General features: G+C 39.3%; 2 protein-coding genes across 5 annotated transcripts in view; both read right to left on the bottom strand.

Moving 5' to 3' along the window:
• Nucleotides 1-22900, bottom strand: part of LOC134844256 (DNA polymerase delta catalytic subunit-like) — a 471945-nt gene that overhangs the window by 410433 nt on the left and 38612 nt on the right. For 3 of the 4 annotated variants that reach the window (XM_063860850.1, XM_063860859.1, XM_063860867.1), the window contains exons 2-3: nucleotides 13486-13800; nucleotides 1975-2137 (exon numbers count right to left, since the gene is read on the bottom strand). The exons of the other annotated variant lie outside the window; for it this stretch is intronic. In XM_063860850.1, coding sequence (XP_063716920.1) covers nucleotides 1975-2137; nucleotides 13486-13773 — 451 coding nt within the window. In that variant the 5' untranslated portion in view covers nucleotides 13774-13800. The remainder of the gene's footprint in view (nucleotides 1-1974; nucleotides 2138-13485; nucleotides 13801-22900) is intronic. 4 annotated transcript variants of the gene reach the window in all.
• The window catches only part of LOC134844317 (large ribosomal subunit protein eL32-like), a 386626-nt gene that overhangs the window by 325118 nt on the left and 38608 nt on the right, over nucleotides 1-22900 (bottom strand). The gene's annotated exons all lie outside the window — the stretch shown is intronic.

Raw genomic sequence — 22900 nt, 5'->3', positions numbered from 1 at the left:
CAGGTAGAATGTTGATGATAAAGTTTATGATTTTTAATGTTCAGATGACAAAGGGGGTTATTCGAAAACAACTTTTGTTAGAAGCGAAAAACAAGGTCGAAACAAAAATGAGTGGAGATGACGTGATGCTAATTGCTTTGATCCTGCTAGTGATCAAAGCGTGAATACGAAAGCTTGGTTCACCTCAAAATTATAATGAAAGAAAGGTTGATATCTTCATAACACAATTAGTTTTAGATGAGTGTTTATATAAACAGGTCAAAAAAGTACCAATCATGGTGAGGCAATAGCGTGATCAGGATAACTTTCAACATCTTAGATTTATGTTAGAAAAACTCAAAATTCAAATTGTTGAGCCAAGTCTTAATCTATGATAACAATTGATAGCGCTTCAAATTTATGAATGGAGAACTCTAGCTGAACCCAAATTCACATTAAATACAAAATGTTGTAACAATTTGATCAGATAGTAGTATCAGGCTAAAAAAGTTATTCAATTGCATAATTTTTTAAGGGAGAAGCAAAAAATCTTATCATTTAAGTATAACCCATATCTTTGAAGTTTGAATCTGTAGAAACAAAAATCATATCAAGTTTGAAATATGTAAACATAAATTGTCTTAGTTTGTGTTTCAGCTTTCTCGATTGAGTTTGCTCCAATTTCATCAGTAGCTTTCCTCAAAAGTCGCAATTAAGCTTTCAGCTGCTTTGTCGGTAGTCACTATGTTTTGTCGTATAATTTCTAACACAAACAAAAACTTTCCACTGTTTTCAGGTCCGCTGAATGAAGTTTTTTTTTTAATTTCTGTTTACAGAAAACAGTTAATAAGACGTACTAAACGTTTCCTAGAAGACTTGAAAAATTTCTACTCCTTTTATGATAAAAAGTGGCATATGCAAAGTTTAGAAATGGCTGTAGCGAAATTAATGGGTAATTTTGGCTTTCATCCGTGTTCCTGCTTTTAGGGACTTTTCGCAGACTTCAGTGTCTAAGCTCACTCATATGTTTCTATAATATCAAAGCTTTTATAATAGAGTTGGACACGTTTTCAGTCTCTAGTGAACACGGAAACTGGATATGTCGAAAATTTCAAATAAATTTTACCTTGATTTGACTTAGTAATTTTTCATTTTTCTTCCGTTCAAATTGATCATAAGCTTTTGCCTAAATAAGGGTAGCGGCCGCCGCACTTGACTAATTTTTCTTTCTTCATGTTTCAGCAAAAAAAATATGCATTTTTGACGGAAATCGTTCACCGCCACCAACAGTTAGCTATGCTGTCAAAATATCAGATGATTTCTCATATACCACATATTCTGGTTGTATTAGGTTCAAGTAAACATTAGGTGCTTATAATAGGTATATAACGTCATTAACATTTAAACAAGCCAATACCCCAAAATTCTGAGAGTGGTCGCAAAATATTTCTCTTGAACCCCCTATAAAACATGTAAGAGTGGCCGGAACTGTAGGAGCTTTAACCCCTGAGGGGGTTAAAAGTATGTAATGTAATGTCACATCGAATTCTTTGGGGGGGGGTTAAAAGTTTAAAATTTCCTAGCCACTTTTACATACTACTAATTGATTTAGTTATAAAGCACAACATGGGGGAGGGGTATTATTTAGCCCTACCAAACACGCTACCATCCTGACAAAAGACTGCTATTAAATCTGCTGCCTGATCATAATTGATATTAACACTTCAAATTCTTAGAGCATCAAATTTGGAACTGTTAAACTCAATATCATTCAACCTTTAGCTCCGTTTAAATCAGAAAGACCAGCAGAAAAAATTTTACGCAGATAAATGACATTCAAACTACAGATTTTAGAATTATCTACGTCATAGAAAAGAAAGACACCGTCATAGAAAAAAACTACGTCATAGTTTTTGAAGATTGAATACACATACAGAAAAATGGTAATGTAATTTAACAGAACGTTGATTTTTTGAAGAAAAAAAAAACACTCACTGGCTCCTTTGGCTATGAGCAGCCTCGCGCATTGGTAGTTGTTGTACTTGGCCGAATAGTGCAGAGCTGAGAGATCAAAGTTGTCGAGCACGTTAATTGATTTGACCATATTCTTTTTTCTCAACAAAACCTTCAGAGCAGCAACGTCACCAGTTCTACACACCTGAAATTTAAAGCATAGTCAACAGCCAGTTGGAAAAATGTCAATGAACGCAAAGATATTGAAAAAAAAACTTTTTCGAAAAGTTTTTTGAATTTTCGAGTTGCAAAGATAAAATATATGGCTAATTTATGATTCTTGAACGAAAAATCAGAGCTCAACTAGAGTAAACGAAGCTTCGCAGAAAAAGATTTAATGTCAAAAAACCACGCTACAAAAGCATTAAATTCAACAAACTAATCATTAAATGTGATGCAGGTAAATCATTATAAGCTTTGCTTGAAGTATTTCTCCGAACAAATCGTCTGCATGAAAAAAATGTCGTCTCCATGAAAACCGAAAACAAAGATCGATTTTTTTGAAAAAAAAAAACGTATCCAATTAATTATGTAACTTGGATGTCTTGGAATAATGTTTCAAAAAAAGCATATCGTTTTGAATGTTTTCAAGAATCTTATACAGCATTAGCAATTTTTTTACCCAATTTCGGAAAAAAAGACCAAATATCTATTTTTTTATTCCGGTGGAAAAACTTGAAACAAAAATTCATTTTTAAAACTGAAGTAAACTTTGTTTTCCTCACGCCATTTGCAATTTATCTTTTTAAAAACACGCAAAACAACACAACTGACTAAGTCTTTTCGAATCGGTAACCGAAACTTTTTAAAAGAACACAGTAATTGGAAAAAGCCTTCGCGCAGAAATTTAAAGATCCAAAAAAAACAAACATGGTCTAAACATGTTCTAAATTTTAGCGTTGAAAACTAAAAATTTGAATGAAAACGAGGAACATTTCTGCTGTAAAAAGGCTTCAATGTTCAAGAGTCTTAACAGTATAAAATTAAGGAAGGAAGCCGAAAAATATACGCTGAAACATCTGTCAAACGCAATCGACTCGAAACACATTTCGCCGCTGCGAACTTTTACTTCCAGATATTCCTACGATGTTCTTATACCTAAGCAAATGAAGCTGAAATAGTTGAAGCTAAGCGCAAATAAAAATCGTATTAAAATAATTATAAAATTGTTATACTATTTTTTGCTTGTTATATTGATTGCTTGACAAAGTTTTAAAAAGTAGACGAATAGATTTTGCTCATGGAGATGCCACCCAACAGGCTGATGCCTTTTTGGTATTCTCCCAAGCCGAACTTAATTGTAAACTACATTATCATAGAAAGTATGGTTGTAAGTTATGGCTTGAAAATGAAATTATTATTATAAAAAGTTACAAAACTGATTCAAGACCCACAAAGCTAGTTAGCCTAAAACTAATGCAAATCGAAAAAAAAATTTGACTTAGCAGCCCTTCTATACAAACATTTATACAAAAAAGTTTTCTTAAACAAGAAAATCGGAGAACATTTATACCTAGACCACTCGGAACTTCAGAAAGAGAACTCTGAATGCTGAAAAAAGCCAAATTTCGAAAATTTGCTGCGGTAAGTAAGCCGAAAAAAGCAAACAGAAGATATTAAAAAACAACAAATCCAAACGCACCCAGAAATGAACTCAACGCCTTGTTGTCTAGCGCATGATGTTAACTCTGCGCCAAATTCGCGAAACGAGTAATAGAGTTTTTTATAATTGTTTATAAAGCAAAACAAGTAGCACAGAATGTTCTGACGATAGTCTTAAAAAAATACAAAAACCAATTTTTTCCAATTAGTGTCGTTTTTTTCTGGGTGGAATGATAAAAAGAACTGAACGAAAAAAAAAAGAAGTGGCCATATTCGGCAGTCATAGTAAGACAGGCAATTTTAAAGCGGTTTTTCTCGACACTGGGATCATTTTTCGACATTTTTTTTTACATATCTTTCAAATCACGATTTGAAGGGCTGTATTATGATATTTCTTTGAACCAAGTCAGATGGTTCTGTGGTACCTGATTTTTCGTGGAGAACAAGAAAAGAAGCACACGAATACAAAATTCCGACTATTTTCAAATGGTCGTAACAAAAAGGTAACTAAATGCAAGTAACTTTAAGGTATCTAGAGGAAGATAAACAGTTCAAACAAAAACATCTTTTATGTATGTATTGATGGTTCCGATAGAAATTTTGACTAGGGCTCCAAAATCAACCTGCTGAAAACCACGAGCAAAGAAGAATAAAAGGTAAAAAAACAGGGGGAAAAACTTAAGAGAAAAACTAAAAAATTCAAAACTTTAATCCCTTCCTCTAGTCACAGAAAGACAAAAAAACTTATTTGACAACTATGTTTTCCTGCAAAGCTGCCGGATTCCTTGAGCTTAAGAAAATTAACCTAGTAATTTAACGTTAAAATTATTTAACGTGCATATCATAAATAGCACGGTAATTAACTGCAACTGTTACAGATAAATTATAATATAATTAAATGCGTCAACCATTATATCCCTATGTTTAACCTACATCATATATCTAACGTTTGAGCTTTCAGCAACAAACCAAAAAGTTGAACGTGCATGCTTAATCCTATATTGCAATGCCTCAACATTTCAAAATTCCAGTTCATGAATGCAAGCCGACTGCTAGGCAAGGCAAAGAAGTGCAATTTGAGGCATGGCAGCGCGATGCACGCAAGGCAGCCCAATTCAGGCAATGCAACAGCCAAATGCAGTTCAAGACACGGCAGCTCAAGGTGACGCAGGTCACCGCAAGGCAACGCAGCGAAAAGCATGACAACTCAAGGAGGAGCAGAACAGGAGAGCGCAAGGCAAGGGGGGGGGGGGAGCGCGTGAAAAGGAGTGTCAAGCAGGATAGCTCAAAACAGTCAGCACCAGGGAAGGCAGCGGAAGACAAAATTGAGCAGTGTAGGTGTGGGATCCAGTGATACATCGATCCACCCATCAATCCAACTATCTATCTTGCCAGCCATTCATCTACCCAACCAGCCATCGAGCTTTTCATACAATCAGCCATTTAGCCTTCAATGCACCCACCAAATATCTCGTCATCTATCCATCCAACCAGCCATTCATTTTACAAGTTACCCATTCAATCTTCCATCCAGTCGCCCAGCTTTTTATCAATATATCAATCCAATTAGCCATCTCAAATCCAGTTATCCATCTAACTATTCGTTCATCAGGCCATCCAACCAGCCACTCATTCAATCGTTCTTCTAACTAGCGAGCCGAATCTATCTAGTGAGCCGTCCATCATCCGTCCTTCTACCAAGCCAGCAATCATCCATACATCTAGTCAATTTTCGTCCATCACTTCAACCAGCCATCTATCTATCCATCCAAACTTCCAGCCAGACATGTATCCAGTCACCCCAAAGCCATACCAGCCAACTTAACATCCATATATCCAGCCAACTTAACATCCATGTATCCAGCCATCTATCCATCCCTACAACAAGCCATCTTTTCATCTAGCCCCAATCATCGGTCCATCCAACCAGCCATCCATCTATCCCGCCATTCATTCATCTGTCAAGTCATTAAATTATACCGCCAATTATGCAATCATACGTCCATCAAACCCTCCGTTTTTCCAAGCAGCTGGCCATTCAATCAATTATCTAGCCATCTATCATCCATCCATCCAACTGGCCGCCAATCGTCCATCAAACTATCTATCTATCTGCTTTTCTAACAAGCCATCCATCCAGCCATGCCACACCTGTCCTTCTATTCAACCAGGAAACCATCTATCAAGCCATCTAGCCACCCGACGTCCATCTATCAGCCTTCCGTTCATTCAACTAGCCTTTCATCCAGCCAGCATTAATCTAGTCATCTATCTATCCATCGATGCATCCACTTAGCCATCCATCATAAACCCATCTATCTGTCCAAACAGCCGTCCATTCATCTATCCATCCAGTCATTGATCCATTCTTCCATCGATCTTTCCTATCATCGATCCATCATTCCATCCGTCTACTCGTTGAACCATCGACTCATCAACCCAGCCAAACAACCATCCAGCCTCCTATCAGTCCGTATATCCATTCAGCTTTTCATCCATCAGCTAATCATTCGTCTATATTTTTAGCCAGCCACGCAACCAACAAATCATTCAGCTAATGTTGCGAACATCGAGTTTGTTCCAGAACCTTTTTTTCGCGTTGAAGATATCTGTTGTCTTTTTCTATGAGCATCTTAAGCTACATTGGGTCCAAACGCTTGAATTTAAATACAATTGAAATTGAGCGTATCACCATTTTTTGTCACCGCTTTCTTCCAAATGAGTAGGAAAACACTTGGCGAATGAGTAGGAACTTCACCTGGCGAATTCTTAAAAACTATGACTTCAGAGCTCTTTGATTTTCATGACTAATCCATGTTTGCCCCTTTTTTGATAATTCTAACTTAAGTTTGCCTTCCTTTCAACAAAAAACATGAAATGAACTTTTTCCTGAAAAAAGAGTTTTTTTTAGAATTTTCCTTAAAAAAAAACAAAAAACACCTATATAAGAGTACTCACTACGTTCATTACTCTTTCTCAAGCCACTGAACGTAAAACTTGGACGTGATCAAATTGTAAGACTTTTTCTTCTCCTGAAAACGCAAAACAAACACGGGCAAAGCGGAAATTCGCAACAAATGCTATACAAGAAAAACATTGTATTACAAGATGATGATAGCAAAAAAAGGAAATGATTTTGGAATAAAACGCTGAAAAAATTAGTCGAAAACGATATCTATAAAAATTCATACCCTTAGCCTAGATGATGTTTATAAATAACCTCAAAAACTGAACGAGTGACATAAAGGCGAAAAAAAAATTGATCAACCCTATTAAGCCGAAAGCGAACAGTCATAAAAATTTTGATCTATAAAACTTTTAGAATCAAAATATTAAAGACCCATCCGCTCTAAAAAACAACAGCAATATAAAATTCGCCCTTAAAATTACACAACATAACTTGACGATAAAATATACGCGGAAATCGTTTAACCAATAAAATATATCAAAAGAGATATTCAAAATGAGAGTTGATAAATTACTACCTACATCTTTCAATTGTAGTTGAAACTAGGGGCCAGCTAATACTGGAAATAACTTTTTGATATTTGTTTGTTTGATGTTTTAACGACGCGTAATTTTCAAAATGCCAAAATCTTAATTGTTTCTCCACTACAATAAAAGTAGGGGAGATACTTACGATCCATTCTTGTAAATGAACTCGAAGTGAAATTTGTAAGCAAATTTAACTTTTCTCGCAAGCTGTTTTTTGATGAAAGCCGCGACTGCTAAAATCAAAATTTGATCGCATAAAAAGATACCCATAACCTGTTTATGCGATTGAACTCTAAATCTGAAATTTGTCAGGGACGGTTTCCAGAATTTAGTTAAAGACTTCAGAATGTGGACGTTTCCAAGGACATAACAAGTTTTTATAAAAAACTTAGGGCTTCAACAATCCTCAATCTCCGATTTGGACAGTAAGTTTTCGAGAAAATGACAAAAATCGAAAAACTGTGGGAGCATCCCACAATCATTCGAAGGCTGTAGAAAGTGGCAAAAACAGAAAAATTTGGGGGATCATGCAGGCAGACAGGTGAGTAGGCGCTCTTTCTTTCGTAACCACTAAAATTATGTCGGTTGTTTTTCAGGAAAAAAATAAACAAATCGTCTCAAAAACATATTGACAAAAGTATATCCGTTGAAATCATCGTGCATCATCGGTCAGAATAGTAGCTTTTTGGACAAAATGGCGACAAAGTGCGCCTCTGTTGCTGAAAAAAGATGACTTGATTACAAGTTGTCATATCAACGGAGCTTGTCTCCGGCCAGTTCTAATGTAGTGCTCTGAAACCTGGGCGCAGGCCAAGACAATATCCAGCTCTCTTAAGAGTGCTGATATGAAAGCTCTGCGTAGGATTACCAGAGTAACTTATAAAGACAGAGTTAGCAACGAAGCAGTAATTAAAATCACAGTTTTGTTGATCTGGACAAGGTACAAATGCGGTTGCGACTACGATGGTATGGAAGAGAAAATGACCATCGCTAAAACCAACAGAGAAATTTTCAATCCCCTGGAAAAGACCACCAGAAAGGCCAAAAAAACGCTAGATCGATACATGAACGAGACCTGGCCTCAAATCCACAGACTGTCCTGATCAATTGGCATGGAAAAACGTGCTATCCACATTTAATTGCTTGAATGCTATTCAGAATTCCCTCATCTGAACAATTCTTTACACGCTTTCCGGATATGCAACCCCGCCACAATGGGAAAATGGACAATCAACGCTTTAGTAATAGTAGTATATCCCGAACAATTTGATAATAACTTTTTATCAAACAGGAACTGTTCAAATCAAAAATTAGAAAACCTTTACTTATGAAACTAACTGCTGGAAAACGTACCAGATAACATAAATGTCAACTTTAAAAAAAAACGAAAACCAGCTGAAAAAAAAACTCGAACGAAAACCACAAAAACAAAAAATCAGCATATTTTCAATTGCTAATGAAAAAATTAAATACTACCTCGAATGAACTAAAAAGGAGTCTCATTTCATTTTTCAAGAAATTGAGCAAGTCAGCAGAATTGAAAAGTAGAAGAAAACTGCTCACAGAAATTCACTTCAAATAAAAAACCACTGGCTTTTTCGCGCCTTCTGAACTTTTTTGTTAGAGCGTAAATAAGATTCCCATTATCAAGAGATTTTGATCTTGAACCAAGTTTAAAGATTAACTTATTTTTTCAAACGAAAAATTCAAAATTTAATACTCTTTCTTCTTCTGAAAACACAAAATTGATCAATACGACCGAAATAACCGTCGGCACTACGTTCTTTAATACTGAAAAACAAGATCTCCATTTTACACTTAAAGTCACTCGCTTTTTTGGAGCCATCAGTACTTTTTATAAGAGAGCGTAATTTGTTTGATGTAAGGTCGTTGACATCATCAATGCGGAATTTTCCATATCTATAATTGAATTGATCATATGTAATATATTTCGAAGTTAATACTGTCTTATCTATAGTTAAAGAATTCATATTTGATAATATATCTGCAGATATTGCACTTATTTACTGCATACTGAAAAAAAAACACTTGGGCCGCGTCAACCTTAAGATCAGGTGCTACAATTCTTAAGATAAACAGTATTTCGAGCAAAATATTAATATGAGACGAAAAACAAGAGAGCCTTACCGCAACGCTATCTAATATGGTCAACAGGAGTGGTGTTCACAAGAGCTCAATCACGCACAATATTCAATGGGTTACAAAACTACTAACATTGCTGAGCCATCAAAAAGGATGGAAATACAAGAAAAAATTCGATTTGGAGTTGAAACATGCAACGTGTATGTGACACAAAACTCCAAATGGCTATATTGCTGCAAAATGAATTTCTTTTGGGGAGGAAGTTATTCTGGTACCTTTGATTATTTAGATCTTAAATTAAGTTAACAGGTTAAACAAAGGCGAAGCGGAGCTTCGATACAACTTAAAAAGAGCAATGCAAGCTAGCAGACAAGAAAAGAAAGTCACAAGTCGAAAAAATTGAAAACAACTTCAGAAAACCTAAAAAAAACTTTAAAAAAAGGTTATCTTGAACCTTGTTCTGTGTGCGGAAAAGATTGCCAGAAACGCTATTGTCGGATATTGATAAAAATTCAAAAAAAACTAACAAGAACTCGTAGAACCGAAAATATATATCTTTTTTCATGAGACAACTTGAAAAATAATTTATATTCTAAAAACTTGACCATTTTGTACGATCCAAAAGAAGCAATAACATTACGCTTCCCATTAAATTATCCCGAAATAGATCACAAAGCCGCAAAAAACAAAGCCCGAAACAATTTGGGTCTAATAAAATGTTAAGAGGAATAAAAAAAAAAGAAGGAAACACGACATCAAGCTAAGTAAACAGAGAAAACCTTTCTCTTACAAAAAAATCAAGGAGCAGCTGCTTGTGCATGAAAAATTTGCAAACTACTTCAATTGATTGAAATTTTCATCTTAGAATCGATAGGGTAGTTTTTAAGGAAAATCAAAAAGTTTCTAAGAACCTATGGAAAATCAAAAACTTGAACGTCCAAAATCCGTATTTTTTTGCTAAAAGCAGGCCGTAGCCGGTGTAGTTAGGAAGATTCCCGAAAAGTGGTTTCTCAATTAAATACTTAATCTGAAAATTGGCACGTTAACTTTTGAGAAGTAAGAAAACTTCCAAAAAAGGTCAGTTTCAAAACTTTCTCTTGTTTGAAGCCATAACTTTTTCTGACAGAAATTAGACGTAGCAAATTATAAAACTATGCTTCCAACAGCCTATTGTGTCGATTAAACCTATAAAATTAGATTTGGCAGGATAGTTATCGAGAAAAAAAACAAAGAAAACGGTCGACAAATCAGAAAGTTGACAATTCCGAGAGTCATAGCTTGCTTTTAATTTAAAAAAATTAGGCGTAGCCGCTTATGCAGGAGAAATTCATGCAACCTTTAATTTAGAACTAGCGCTTAACGCACCTTCGGTGCTTCGAAATTTTTTGACAACTCATGAAAAACCGCATATATTGGAAACAACATCTGCAAACTTTTAGTGTACTCTGACTGCACCCAATTACAGGGTTGGTAATTTCGAACTTTTAAATTTTTTTAATTTCCCATTTTAAAAGCGTCATTTTGAAAACTTAAAGGGCCTCTGGAGAAATTTGGAAGCCAGATTTGGAACCACTGAGAGTCCCTGAGAGCACCCTACTATAGGGTTTGGAATCCAAAATTTTGTCAGTTTTTTTAAACCAAAGTTTCCCGAAAAAAATGAAAAAAACGTCTTTTCTCGAAAACTAAAAAGATTTGAGCATTCATATTAAAAGGCAAAATTTGAGACGCCTGGGTGTACGCTGACAATAAGGTTGTATCTTCATCAAGTTAGTAGTTTCAAGTTTTTTTGAATTTCTGTGAGAAATTTTGAGAGAATCAAAAAACGTCACAGCTCGGAAAGTAAATCATTTGAGCAGTCGCGTTTCGCAGTCCCATGTGGCAAAATTTGCAACTCTTTAGAGTACATTGACAACACCGAACTATAGAGTTGGTAAATTCAAATTTTAAAAAATAATTAATTTAAACTTTCTGAAAATTTTGAAAAAATCACAAATAACGTCACATCTCGAAAACTACAAAGAATTGAGCAGTGATATTTGGAGGCAAGATTCGCAATCCCTGAGAGTACTATGTCAGGACCTAACTACAGGGTTCGGAATTTCAGATTTTTAAAGAATAATAGTAAATTAAGGTTTCTGAAAATTTTTGAAAAATTCACAAAAAACGTCTTATCTTGAAAACTACAAGGATTTGAATAGTCATATTTGGAGGCAAGATTTGCAACTCCTTAGAGTACTCCGATAGCACCCAACTACAGGGTTGGGAACTTCAAGTTTGGTAAATCATTTTTGTTTTTTGAAATTTCTGAAAATTTTTGAAAGAATCTTAAAAATCGTCTTATCTCGTTAACTAAAATGATTCGGGCATTCAAAATTGGAGGCCAAATTCGCAGCCCTTAATTCGATATTGGGCTGCTTAATGTAACCTCGGTAAAATAACCAGTAAAATCAAATTGGAAAATCAAAAAAAAATTTAACCATTGCAATATACGATATAGCTTAAACATGCAAAAGTAATACGTTGAAAAAACTTAACATGGCGAGATAGTGAAGCCCGCATTTAAATATATAATAGATTAACTCTTTTTTGTTTTAATTTTTATTTCGCGCATATTTTCAGAAATTGCGTTAAAAGTTAATTGTACTGTGTACTCGTGGTCGATCCTAAAACACAAATTTCGCACTTTTCAGTGCTCAAGCTCAACTCGTCAAGTTGTAAATGTCCTGGAGTACTACCCAATAGTCGTTGCCTAAATTTCAATCAGCTAAATATCATATTTTTAATTCCTTTCCTGCTGTTTTACTAGCGTCTGAATTGTTCCCGCAAAAGGGATGGGGCTTCAAGATCGCCATTTTGAGTTCAGTCTTCTGACTTTATGACAGAGCTTCCTTTAAAAAAGCAACACAATTACTTATGCGCAATGAGTGTATTTGTACAATTCTTGCAAATATTCCAAGCAAGACATTTGAAAATCAAACTAGCAAATGAACAAAACTCTCGAAGCGAAAACAACGCCGACAATCTTTGAGCAGACACCAGTTGAGCCGCGAAAATAATTGATTTTGTAAGAACGTTTCAAGTCCCCTGGAAATACCCTGTCGTAACTAGTACCCGTTCATAAGGTATAATTGAATTCTCATTAAATTGAGCAAGTCAGCTGCATAACAGCATCATTATTGATTCAACTGACTTCGCATAACTAGCTGTTAACCCGAAAAGTTTACAATCCGATTTGATAACGCTGGTTAATCGCAAGCTTTCATAATTTTTTCAACTTACTAACTTTAAAAATCAAGCTACCTAATTTCAGAAATTTTTCTGGAACAAAAAAGAACAAACAAAATGCATACAAACCTTAATAATTGAAACAAATTAGTACCAAATCAACATCCTCCCGACCCCCAAGCAGTTTGAGGGGAGGATGTTAACTTGGTTTTAAGCTAGGTTTTTCAGCCAATCAGAATCGAGCATTTTAGACTGGGCGCTTAGAAAAGTTAATCTGAAATGCTGGGGTGGAAGATAACTTGAAGGGCTTGAATAACATCGGACTTATATATCCGGTGCCTAATTTAATCTAAAAACGCACAGCCTATAGGATGACACAAAAACCTTTGAGGGCGAAAAGACACTGATCGATTTGGGAAGACTTATTGCAAATAGCAAAAATCACAAATTAAAAGACAATTAAGCGCAAATTCAGGATTTTACTGCCTGTTTTCAATGTCCCTTTTGACAAACATTTCCTTCGAAATTCAGTAAAATTTTTACATAGACTAAGAGCAAATGATCAGAGCTACCCTCTATGAAACTATCAATATTTGGTCTCAAAGACTTACCAATGTAATCCGGGTCTAAAAATGCCAGTTTTCCTATTTTGCACTAAGTTTTGCAAAACGCGTGAAAAAGTAAGAAACGTCCGAGTTTAGTAAATGTTTCACAATGATTGTTTTCATTTTCTCGCTGAGAATGCTTCACGTCGCATGAACAAATTTTTTACTCTGCTTATTCGAGAAAGAATTCACTACAATGCAAAACTTAAAGCTGATGAGGAAAACTGGCATTTTCAGACCCAGATTACATTGGTAAGTCTTTGAGACCAAATACTGATATTTTCATAGAGGGTAGCTCTGATCATTTGCTCTTAGTCTATGTAAAAATTTTACTGAAATACGAAAAAAATGTTTATCAAAACGGACATTGAAAACAGGCATTTTAGAGAGTAAAAGCTTGAATTTGCGCTTAATTTTGAGAAAACTTTGAGAAAAACTGACTTCACAATAAGACTAAACAAACCTGGTAGAGAGTTAGATTTGAGTAATCGTGAGCACTTGAAATGTAGCTTCCATCGTCTGATACGTCGGATCCTTTCCGTTTCGGATCGGACCCGTGTTCATCATCAACAAACACATTGTGTGCATAAGGGATGTTCGGCTGTCGGCTATTATTTTCTGCAACATCCCCACTAGATCCAGCAGCAGTTTCCTCCATATTTTCGTTATCTCCGTTTATATCTTCGCTGGAGTTTAACCTTCTCATTCCTTTAAAATGCACCTTTTCGACGGGAGTCAGTGGCATTTTCATGCCAAATGGCTATCATTCGACAATCTAAAAATTCACGCTACATTTTGTAAACAAAGTAAAAGGTATTCAGAAGGAAAAAAAGTATCACAGGTTCACAGGTTAACTTCTGATCTGTAGGCATCCCAGGCCTCTGTCGACCAGCTCTTTCTTGGACGTCCATTTCGTCATAGAAAGTGCGACAATCGAACAATCCCTGAACAAGACGATTTTAATATGCTGCATCTACAGCGCTCCTTCAAACAGTACCTACACATGGGACATCTCAGATCTAATCGAACTCCTAAAGTTCCTGAGGCTTACGCAATTTGAACAAAGTGCAATTTTGTGCCAGTCGGTCATATTTGGAAGTTTGACCTTGAGAAAAGCAAGAGCACTTGATTTTGGGGTGAAATTAAGTTTTTCAAAATTTCGAATGGAGCATGTCATGCACGATTTTCTCGCGATAACTGAAAGTCAAAAAGGAGAAGTCAGAACAATCGAGTGACAATCGCGGGAAAGTTGCAAGAAAAATCGGTAGGAAATTGCTATTCGCAATTTCCGTCACAGCAATAACCTAGAGTAGAGCTGTCCCATTCGAAACAGAGACAAGAGTATTCCCACGAACTGGATTGTTGTGATTGGAGTATTATTCTAAACTGGACTAGAGTGAACCTTCGGTGGAAAGGTGGACAGCTAGAGTGTCCCAATGGTTCACGAGAACTGACCTTCTAGAGTACAAACTTGTTCTTGTTATTAAAACTGACAAACATTAAACTCATTTTAGTTACTTTATTGATTCTTGAGTTGCACACCGACTTATTTACTTCCTGATTCTGGAGCGTGCTACAATGTGAGTACTAATTTAAATTTCTAGAGTGTGTTTTATAATTGTTATGTTGAGGTAAGGCGAGTTTTAGGTTGATCCATCTGAAATGGATCAAAGTTCCACTGTCTAATAAAAAGTAACTTAACGGATTGTTCCAACCCGGTTTTTAACGGCGTTCATGTATTTTGGGTATCTAGAGACCTAAGTATGGGGACGTTCCTAATTCTAGAGTGGGGGGGATATTTTAGTAGTAGCCTTTAAGCTGTAACGAGTCGTAGTCTCATGTCACAAACGAACCGAATTGGCTCCGACTGATTTGAGGTACAAAAACACAAGAGATAGTGTCCCTGACTCTTGAGCCAATGGTTATAGGGCCTATTTTTCTTAAGCCTCATGTGTGACTGCAGTAGACGAATGTTACATAGTGTTTTTATGGCGCTCCTGGGTGTTTACGACATCAAGACTACGGAGTCGAACCCACTTGAGACAGCTTCGGGCTGAATGCCCATTCTAGACTACCGGCGGTACGGTTCGACAGGAACGTGCAAACCTTCCGGTTGTACCGTGATAGCTTTTTGAGAAAACTCAAGAAAACTTCCTGGTACGCTCTCCGAACGAGGCTTAGCTAACCGAGTAAAGGGGGGCAACTAGGGGGACAAAAACACGAGCAAAAAGACAAAAAGCGAAACAAAAACCAAAAAAGAATAGAAAAAGGAACAAAAACCATAAAACGAAAAAAGACAGTGACTTTGACACCAGATTAGTTGGATCAAACCTTTATATTAATTAAATAGTATACCCATACTGTTTTACAAGTTCCATCGTTTCGATCAACCTAGTAATTTAATCCAGTAACCTTAATAAAGAGCCCGAGTGTGGGGCGTTGTCAAGGGTTTTCAGATAGCTTGGAACTTAGCTGAACCAATTGGAGACTTGACTGGAAGAGGTGACCAGCCGAGTGGGAAAGCGGTTCAGGAGCACTTGAGCTGAACCAATTGGAGACTTGACTGGAAGAGGTGACCAGCCGAGTGGGAAAGCGGTTCAGGAGCACTTGAGCTGAACCAATAGGAGACTGGACTGGAAGAGGTGACCAGTCGAGTGGGAAAGTAGCCAAGAAGGATTTGGCAGTTCTCGAGTTCTCAAGTTGAGCAGAACGGGTATCGTTGAAATTCACATTACATTATAGGAAATAAGTGTAAAATTGGATAAGCGATATCCCCCGGTTTTGAGAAACGTTTTTACTTGAGCAGGCCTGGAGACAGGTCTACGGTTTTCTTTTGAGAGGTTTAGCACCCGGCGCTTAAGGTGATTTTAGGCTTAAGAAGGGGGGCTAAAAAGGGGGGAGGTTAGAAGGGGGGCTGGTTAAGTTAGAGGTTGGCGGTTGTAAATTGTAAAAAAGAGAGAAATTAGAGTAACTAATTGGTCGACATCGTTGATTTAGTTACATTAGTCATTTACACGCGTTGGTCATAGGAAACGGATATCCAAAATTGGAATTAGGTTAAGGTAGGTACCCTGGTCGGATCGGTAGGGGGAAACGGACATAGACAGTTTTTGTGATACCCCATAAGATCGCTAGCAGGGGGGAAGGAAACGCGTGGCAATTAGGTACCAGACATTTTTTTTTTCGACGAAAGGTAGACATTGGTCACCTTTGAAATTTAGGTGGGCTCATTTTTCAGTTTTTATTACTTTTTCTGGCTTAGAATTTTTGTTGCATTTTGGGGAGGATTTGTGTTTAGTTTTTATACGAACAGGTGATCACAAGATACCTGCGCACAGGTTTTGGTCTCAAGTTGCTTGGAACATTGAAATAGAGGTAACTAAAAAGAAATAAGAAAAAAAGGGGGGTCAGCATTTGGCTTTTAAGAAAGGGTTTTTGGGGAAATTTTACTAGAGCTTGAGTGGTACTACAAGGCACAGTGAATCAAGAAGTCCCCATAACGAAAAAGAGAGAAGTCCCACCGCTCAGACACTTGTCAAACAGCCTTGGGACAGTGCCAAAGAAGTCCAGGGACAGTGTTGGACCAGAACAGTCTTGATACAGTCTTGGGACAGTGGTCTTGGGACAGTGGTCTTGGGACAGGGTCTTGGGACAGTGGTCTTGGGACAGGGTCTTGGGACAGTGGTCTTGGGACAGTGGTCTTGGGACAGGGTCTTGGGACAGTGGTCTTGGGACAGTGGTCTTGGGACAAGGGTCTTGGGACAGTGGTCTTGGGACAAGGGTCTTGGGACAGGGGTCTTGGGACAAGGGTCTTGGGACAGTGGTCTTGGGACAGTAGTCTTGGGACACTAGCCTTGGGATAGTAGTCTTGGGACAGTAGTCTTGGGACACTAGCCTTGGGACAGTAGTCTTGGGACACTAGCCTTGGGACACTAGCCTTGGGACAGTAGTCTTGGGACACTAGCCTTGGGACACTAGTCTTGGGACACTAGCCTTGGGACAGTAGTCTTGGGACACTAGCCTTGGGACACTAGCCTTGGGACAGTAGTCTTGGGACACTAGCCTTGGGACACTAGCCTTGGGACAGTAGTCTTGGGACACTAGCCTTGGGACAGTAGTCTTGGGACACTAGCCTTGGGACAGTAGTCTTGGGACACTAGCCTTGGGACACTGGCCTTGGGACAGTAGTCTTGGGACACTAGCCTTGGGACAGTAGTCTTGGGACACTAGCCTTGGGTCAGGGGTCTTGGGACACTGACGGAGTACTGGGACATTACCGAACAGTCTTGGGTCAGTAAAAGGAAGCCTGGGACGGCACGAAGAAGAGTAGGGACGGTAACTGGAAGTCTTAGGACAGTATAAAAATTGAAGTAAAATTACAACAAGTTGTTTTAAGACAGAATTAAGACAGAACAAGACTAATTGGAACCCGGTACGGTTGGGACCACGAATAAAGAAAGTTACTCGAAGATTTTAGAGAACTGGAACAAGGTTTTTATCACGTTGTATATTTTCTTTTAAGAATTTGTTTCCACAAAAGTTTTTATTCTTAGAATAGAATTGTATATAAAATAATATTGTAAATAAGAGCAATTGTAAATAGAAATAATGAGACGGAGTAGGGTACCGGTGCTTGAAAAAAGGTCAAGTGGATCAAACACGAAATATAACTCGTCGCTGCGTGGAACGACATCAAGAGGCCCAGGCAAAACAAAAAATAACTTTTCAGTTAGCATGGTCAGCACGAGGAGTGGCGCCGAGAGCAAGACGCGAGAAGATGCGAGGGAAAAACAGGTGGAGCCCACAATCGAAATCGACCTAGAGACACCAGACCAGAGCGTAGATGAAGTGGAGAAAAAGACAACGGAATCCACACCGATGCCCCATATGGAAGATCAAAATCCGAAAACCGTGGAGTTTTCGCCGATAAACGCGTTGGAAGACACAACAGGCAATACCCGAGAAACGGTGAAAGATGACTCTCAAGTAAAGAAGACATCTTTTACAGAAAAGTTGGCGATGATGGTCGGAATGAAATCGAAAGACAACACGGCCGAGGAATCACACACTGGAAGAGCACGAACATTTGGGACAGTGAGCACGAAGGCGACAGAAGCCGACCCAAAGGAAGAACAAGCCAGAAAGGAAGCGACAGCCGGAAACAAGACAACGGCTGATCATGAAACAGCCACCCTTGAGCTTGGAGACCTGATGACAAAACTAAATCAGATCAACAAGAAACTGAAGTACAGTGAGGAAGATAGAGACTTAATAAGGAAAGAGTTGAAATACAACAAACACGAGTATCTGGATAGTTATTTTAACCTGGCTAAGGCGACAGACGAGAGACTCCAGCAGATGTCAGACAAGGTAGATGCCACCAATGAAGAACGAGATAAGAACATCAAAAAAGATATGCAACAGTTGAAAAACCGATTTAATGATGTCAACAGCCAATTAGGTAGCCTGGAAAAGAGAATGGACAGAATGAACAGGAATCAGGCCGAAAGTTCGTGTGCAATACAGGCGAAGTTGGATGCAATCTTGAGAAATTCTACCTCACAAGAAAGACCGGCAGCGGATCGCACGCAAGGCACCAGAGTTGACTTTGTGGAACCACAAAGGGGCAAACGGCAATCCACACCGTTGCCCTTAACCCGGGACACGGTGAGCATAGCACCAACAGCTGCTAAAACAATCATGAAGAATGGAACGTCAAGTACAACGACTGGCCCGGGGGACTCAACAGCTAACAGCAACGCAGGTCCGGATGCTATGACATGGGCAAGCACTTGGGAGATGATGAACAGGACTCTAGAGGCCTTCGCCACGAGGAACACTGACTCGAGCGATAGGAGGGACGGAAAATCAAGAAAAACTTTCAAGAAGCCAAAGGAATTCAAAGACGACTCCGATGGATGCATCGACACTTGGGTGGAAGTGATGAGATTACACCTAGAGCAAGATAACTTAAATGATGAAAGACAAGCATTCACGGCCATACTCAGCAACTTAGAAGGCACGGCATTAAAATGCGTGGTCGCAAAGAAGGAAGAAGAACGCGACACCGCGGACAAGATCTTCGAGATATTACTGAATCGATTCGGGTCAGGCATGAAGGGTCACCAAGCGATGATGCGATTTGAAAAGAGAAGGCAGAGGGAAGACGAGTCAATAGATCGGTTCCTAGATGATCTCGAGAGCTTGAGAAGAAGGAGTGACCCAGAGGAGTCGACAAACAGAAGAAACTTCAGCATTGCCTCGAAGTTCATTGATGGGGTAAAAAGTGATGACTTAAGGACAATGTTAGCTACATACTACACATTGTCGAAGGACAGCGCACCAACCCCAGAAGAAATGAGACAGAAATCAAGGGAATACATGCTGATGAAGTCCAAGAAATACTCATATTCGGAAAACAGGAACACACAGGGGGGAAGCCAACCCCAGAGGTCATCATGGTACAAACCTAGAGATGATATGGACAAGCGCAGATCATGCGCGAACTGCGGGTCAGCGGACCACCACGTGGCTGACTGCACAACATACAAACAAGGCATGAAGAGCCTAGGATACGCACCGGATGAGGAGGACATGAGCCAGATGGAGGAACACGAGTACTATAATGGCTTAATCATCAAGATAGGCGCTAGATGCTTCTTCTGTAACCAGGAGGGGCACTTCAGAATGGATTGTCCCTTGTTCTGGGAAGCGGTCAAGGACCAGAGTCACCCCAAACATAAGTTGGCATTAGCGGCGGTGCAGAATCAGCGGAACAGGCAAAACGAGTTTGAATCGAGGAACTTAGGAACACCAAGCACGGAATTGCCAACGAAGACAGTGAAAGCTGTAACACATGTTAATGGTGCGATAGAATCCGCGGCAGGGAATTCTCTAGAGATAAATTATGAGAAAGCGGCGACGGAAGCAATTGCCAAAGTGAAACAGGATCTGGCTGCGAAAGAAATAGAGCAACGACTAAAGCTGGAGATCGAAAAACAGAATTTTAACGAAGCATTAACCGGATCGAACCCAACACCAGAGGCTGTACCAGGCTCAACAAAGACCGGGAATTGTAACACTGTAAAAATGGTGACAGGTAAGCCTTTTGGCATATCGAAAATCGGGGCAAGAATAATGTCGATAATCACAGTGGGCGGCCACGAGGTAACCAGAAACTTGAGCGAGCCGAGCGACCAGACAATAATGCACATTGACGTGTATGCAGACTATTTGAGTGGTATAAGCCCACAAACGACTTCTAGAGCACTGAGAGCACTACTCATGAGAGGGGGCAGCAAGTCGGTACGTGTTGATAGCAGATATACTGAAGCTTATGGTCCACACGAGGTGATGCTAAATATAGATGGGATTAACATCTATACCAAGACGATGATAACATGTGACGAAGACCTAATTGGACAAATCTACGTAGGGAAAGAAGAATTGAAAGTGAGATCGATTGGACACTGCGCCATGCTTGAAGAATATGCAATGCACATCGGGACGGAGGCAGATGTGACAGGGCACGTGCTGGATATAAGTGGCAAAAAGACTCAGTTGCGTGGGTTGCTTGACACGGGAGCAGTCTTGAGCGTCATACCAATCGAAACTTGGGAGAGGATGGGCTTTGACAAAGGTGACTTGATAGACTCGAGAATACGGCTGTCAGCTGCAAACAAAGGGGCCCTTCGGGTGCTGGGCAGGACGCCGATAATAGCCCTCAATTTGGGGGAACGTAACCTGTGGATGAGCTTTATCGTGGTAGAGAACCTAGATGAATCTGACCAATTCATTTTGGGCAGAGACTTCATCAGGAATTTCGACGTAACGATTGATCTAAATAACGCAATGTTCAGGATACGGAACCCGGATAGGAGGTACGCAATCAAACCGGTAAATTTAATAATGGCAAATGAAAACAAAGCACCGGTATTCTTGAGTAGGAGGGTGAGGCTAAAAGCTAATGAAGCGGCAATCGTAAGCTTGAGGAGGAAAAATTACAATGAACTAAGTGACAACAAGCAAGTGTGTATAGTTCCAAATCCTAATAGTCAAAGTGCTGCTGTTTTAGGAAGATCATTTTCGATAACGAAGAGCGGCCTCTGCGTCAGTGTCTTGTTGAATACCCTTGATATACCGATCACGATACAGAGAGGGAGGAAACTGGGATATGCTTTACCGGTTAAAACTCGATATGAAAGAATTGAGAACTCAAAACAAAATGAAGTTGTTGATTGTCCCAATCACAGGGACAAAATTTGTATCTTGAGACGATTGCAGAAAATAAAAGATTCTTCAGGTCTTATTAAATCACTTAAGTCAGAAACGGATGATGGGCTGTCGAGCTGTTCGAACTTTCCAGAGCGACCCACACTAGATGAAATGCAAAATGAAAAACCGGTCCTGTCGGAGATTGAACATTTGAGGGGCAAACTGAAAGATGAACAGCTCCAAGCCATCAAGGACGTACTAGAGCGGAATGAGGAAGTTTTTTCGAGGCATAAGGCGGATATCGGGTGTTGTAATTTCGTTGAGCATGAAATAGAACTTGAGGAAAACGCGGTACCACACAGGGAGGGGGCGAGGCGAATGACCCCACACAAATCGGACGCGTGTAGAAAAGAAATCGAGACGTTACTAGAGTATGACATGATAGAACCATCCAAGTCACCGTGGGCGTGTGGAGTAGTGATGGCCAAAAAGAAAGGCGACCAGTTGAGGTTTTGTTGTGACTTTCGATACCTGAACTCCGTCACGGTGAAGGATGCCTATCCCATACCTAGGATTGATGAGAGCCTCTCGAAGTTAGGTGATGCAAAATTTTTTACGACTCTTGATTTAGGCTCGGCCTTTTGGCAGGTACCACTACGGAAGCAGGACAGGGACAAGACAGGGTTTGCCTGCGAGTTGGGTCTGTTTCAGTGGAAACGGATGCCGTTTGGACTTTGCAATGCCACAGCCACGTTTCAGCGATTGATGGCACACGCGCTGATAGGCGTGACAAAGAAGTATGGCAATCTGGTAATGTGCTACGTGGATGACGTGGTAATAGCAACGCCAACACTAGAAGACCACATTGAGAGACTGGACGAGGTGTTCGCGTGCATGAAAAGATCGGGGCTAAAGTGTAAACCATCAAAGTGCGAGATACTCAAGGACTCAATAAAATACTTGGGCAGGATGGTAGACAAGCACGGCATCAGACCTGATCCAGACGCCGTGGAAGCAGTCCTAACCTGGAAGTCACCGAAGACGGAACACCAGTTGATGAGCTTCCTGGGCTTCGCTAACTACTACAGAGAGTTCATCAAAGGCTATGCGGACAAGGTGTACCCGATGCAACAATTGATGAGGCACAAGGGCAAGAAGTTCACATGGAACAACGCAGCAGAAGAATCATTCCAGAGAATAAAGAAAGAGCTATGTGAGGCACCAGTACTGGGTATGCCGACTGAGAAAGGGATGTACGTGCTGGACACGGATGCGTCGGTAGTCGCGATTTCTGGGATTCTCCACCAAGAACAAGAATGGAATGGGAAGACAGTCTTGAGACCAATAGCGTACGGGAGCAAAGTCCTGAGTGACACGGAAATGAAGTACGGAGCACCGAAAGCAGAGATGTTCGCGGTGGTTACCTTTGTCGAGAAATACAGGGCATACCTGGGCAGTGAGCCATTCAAGTTGCGAGTCGACAACAGAGCACTGAGCTGGCTGAAAACGTACTCAATGGACCAAAGTTACATTGGGAGGTGGATAGTTCGCCTAGACGGATACAACATGATAATTGAGCACAGAACGCGAGATAAACATCAGAATGCCGACAGCTTGAATAAGAAGACGGAGTTCTATGAGAGACAAGAGCAAAGAGAAGCAGA

Source organism: Symsagittifera roscoffensis, chromosome 1 (genome assembly GCF_963678635.1).
Source record: "Symsagittifera roscoffensis chromosome 1, txSymRosc1.1, whole genome shotgun sequence".
Classification (NCBI taxonomy): Eukaryota; Metazoa; Xenacoelomorpha; order Acoela; family Convolutidae; genus Symsagittifera; species Symsagittifera roscoffensis.
The sequence above is the reverse complement of the archived record's forward strand: the minus strand, read 5'-3'. Positions and strand labels throughout refer to the sequence as shown.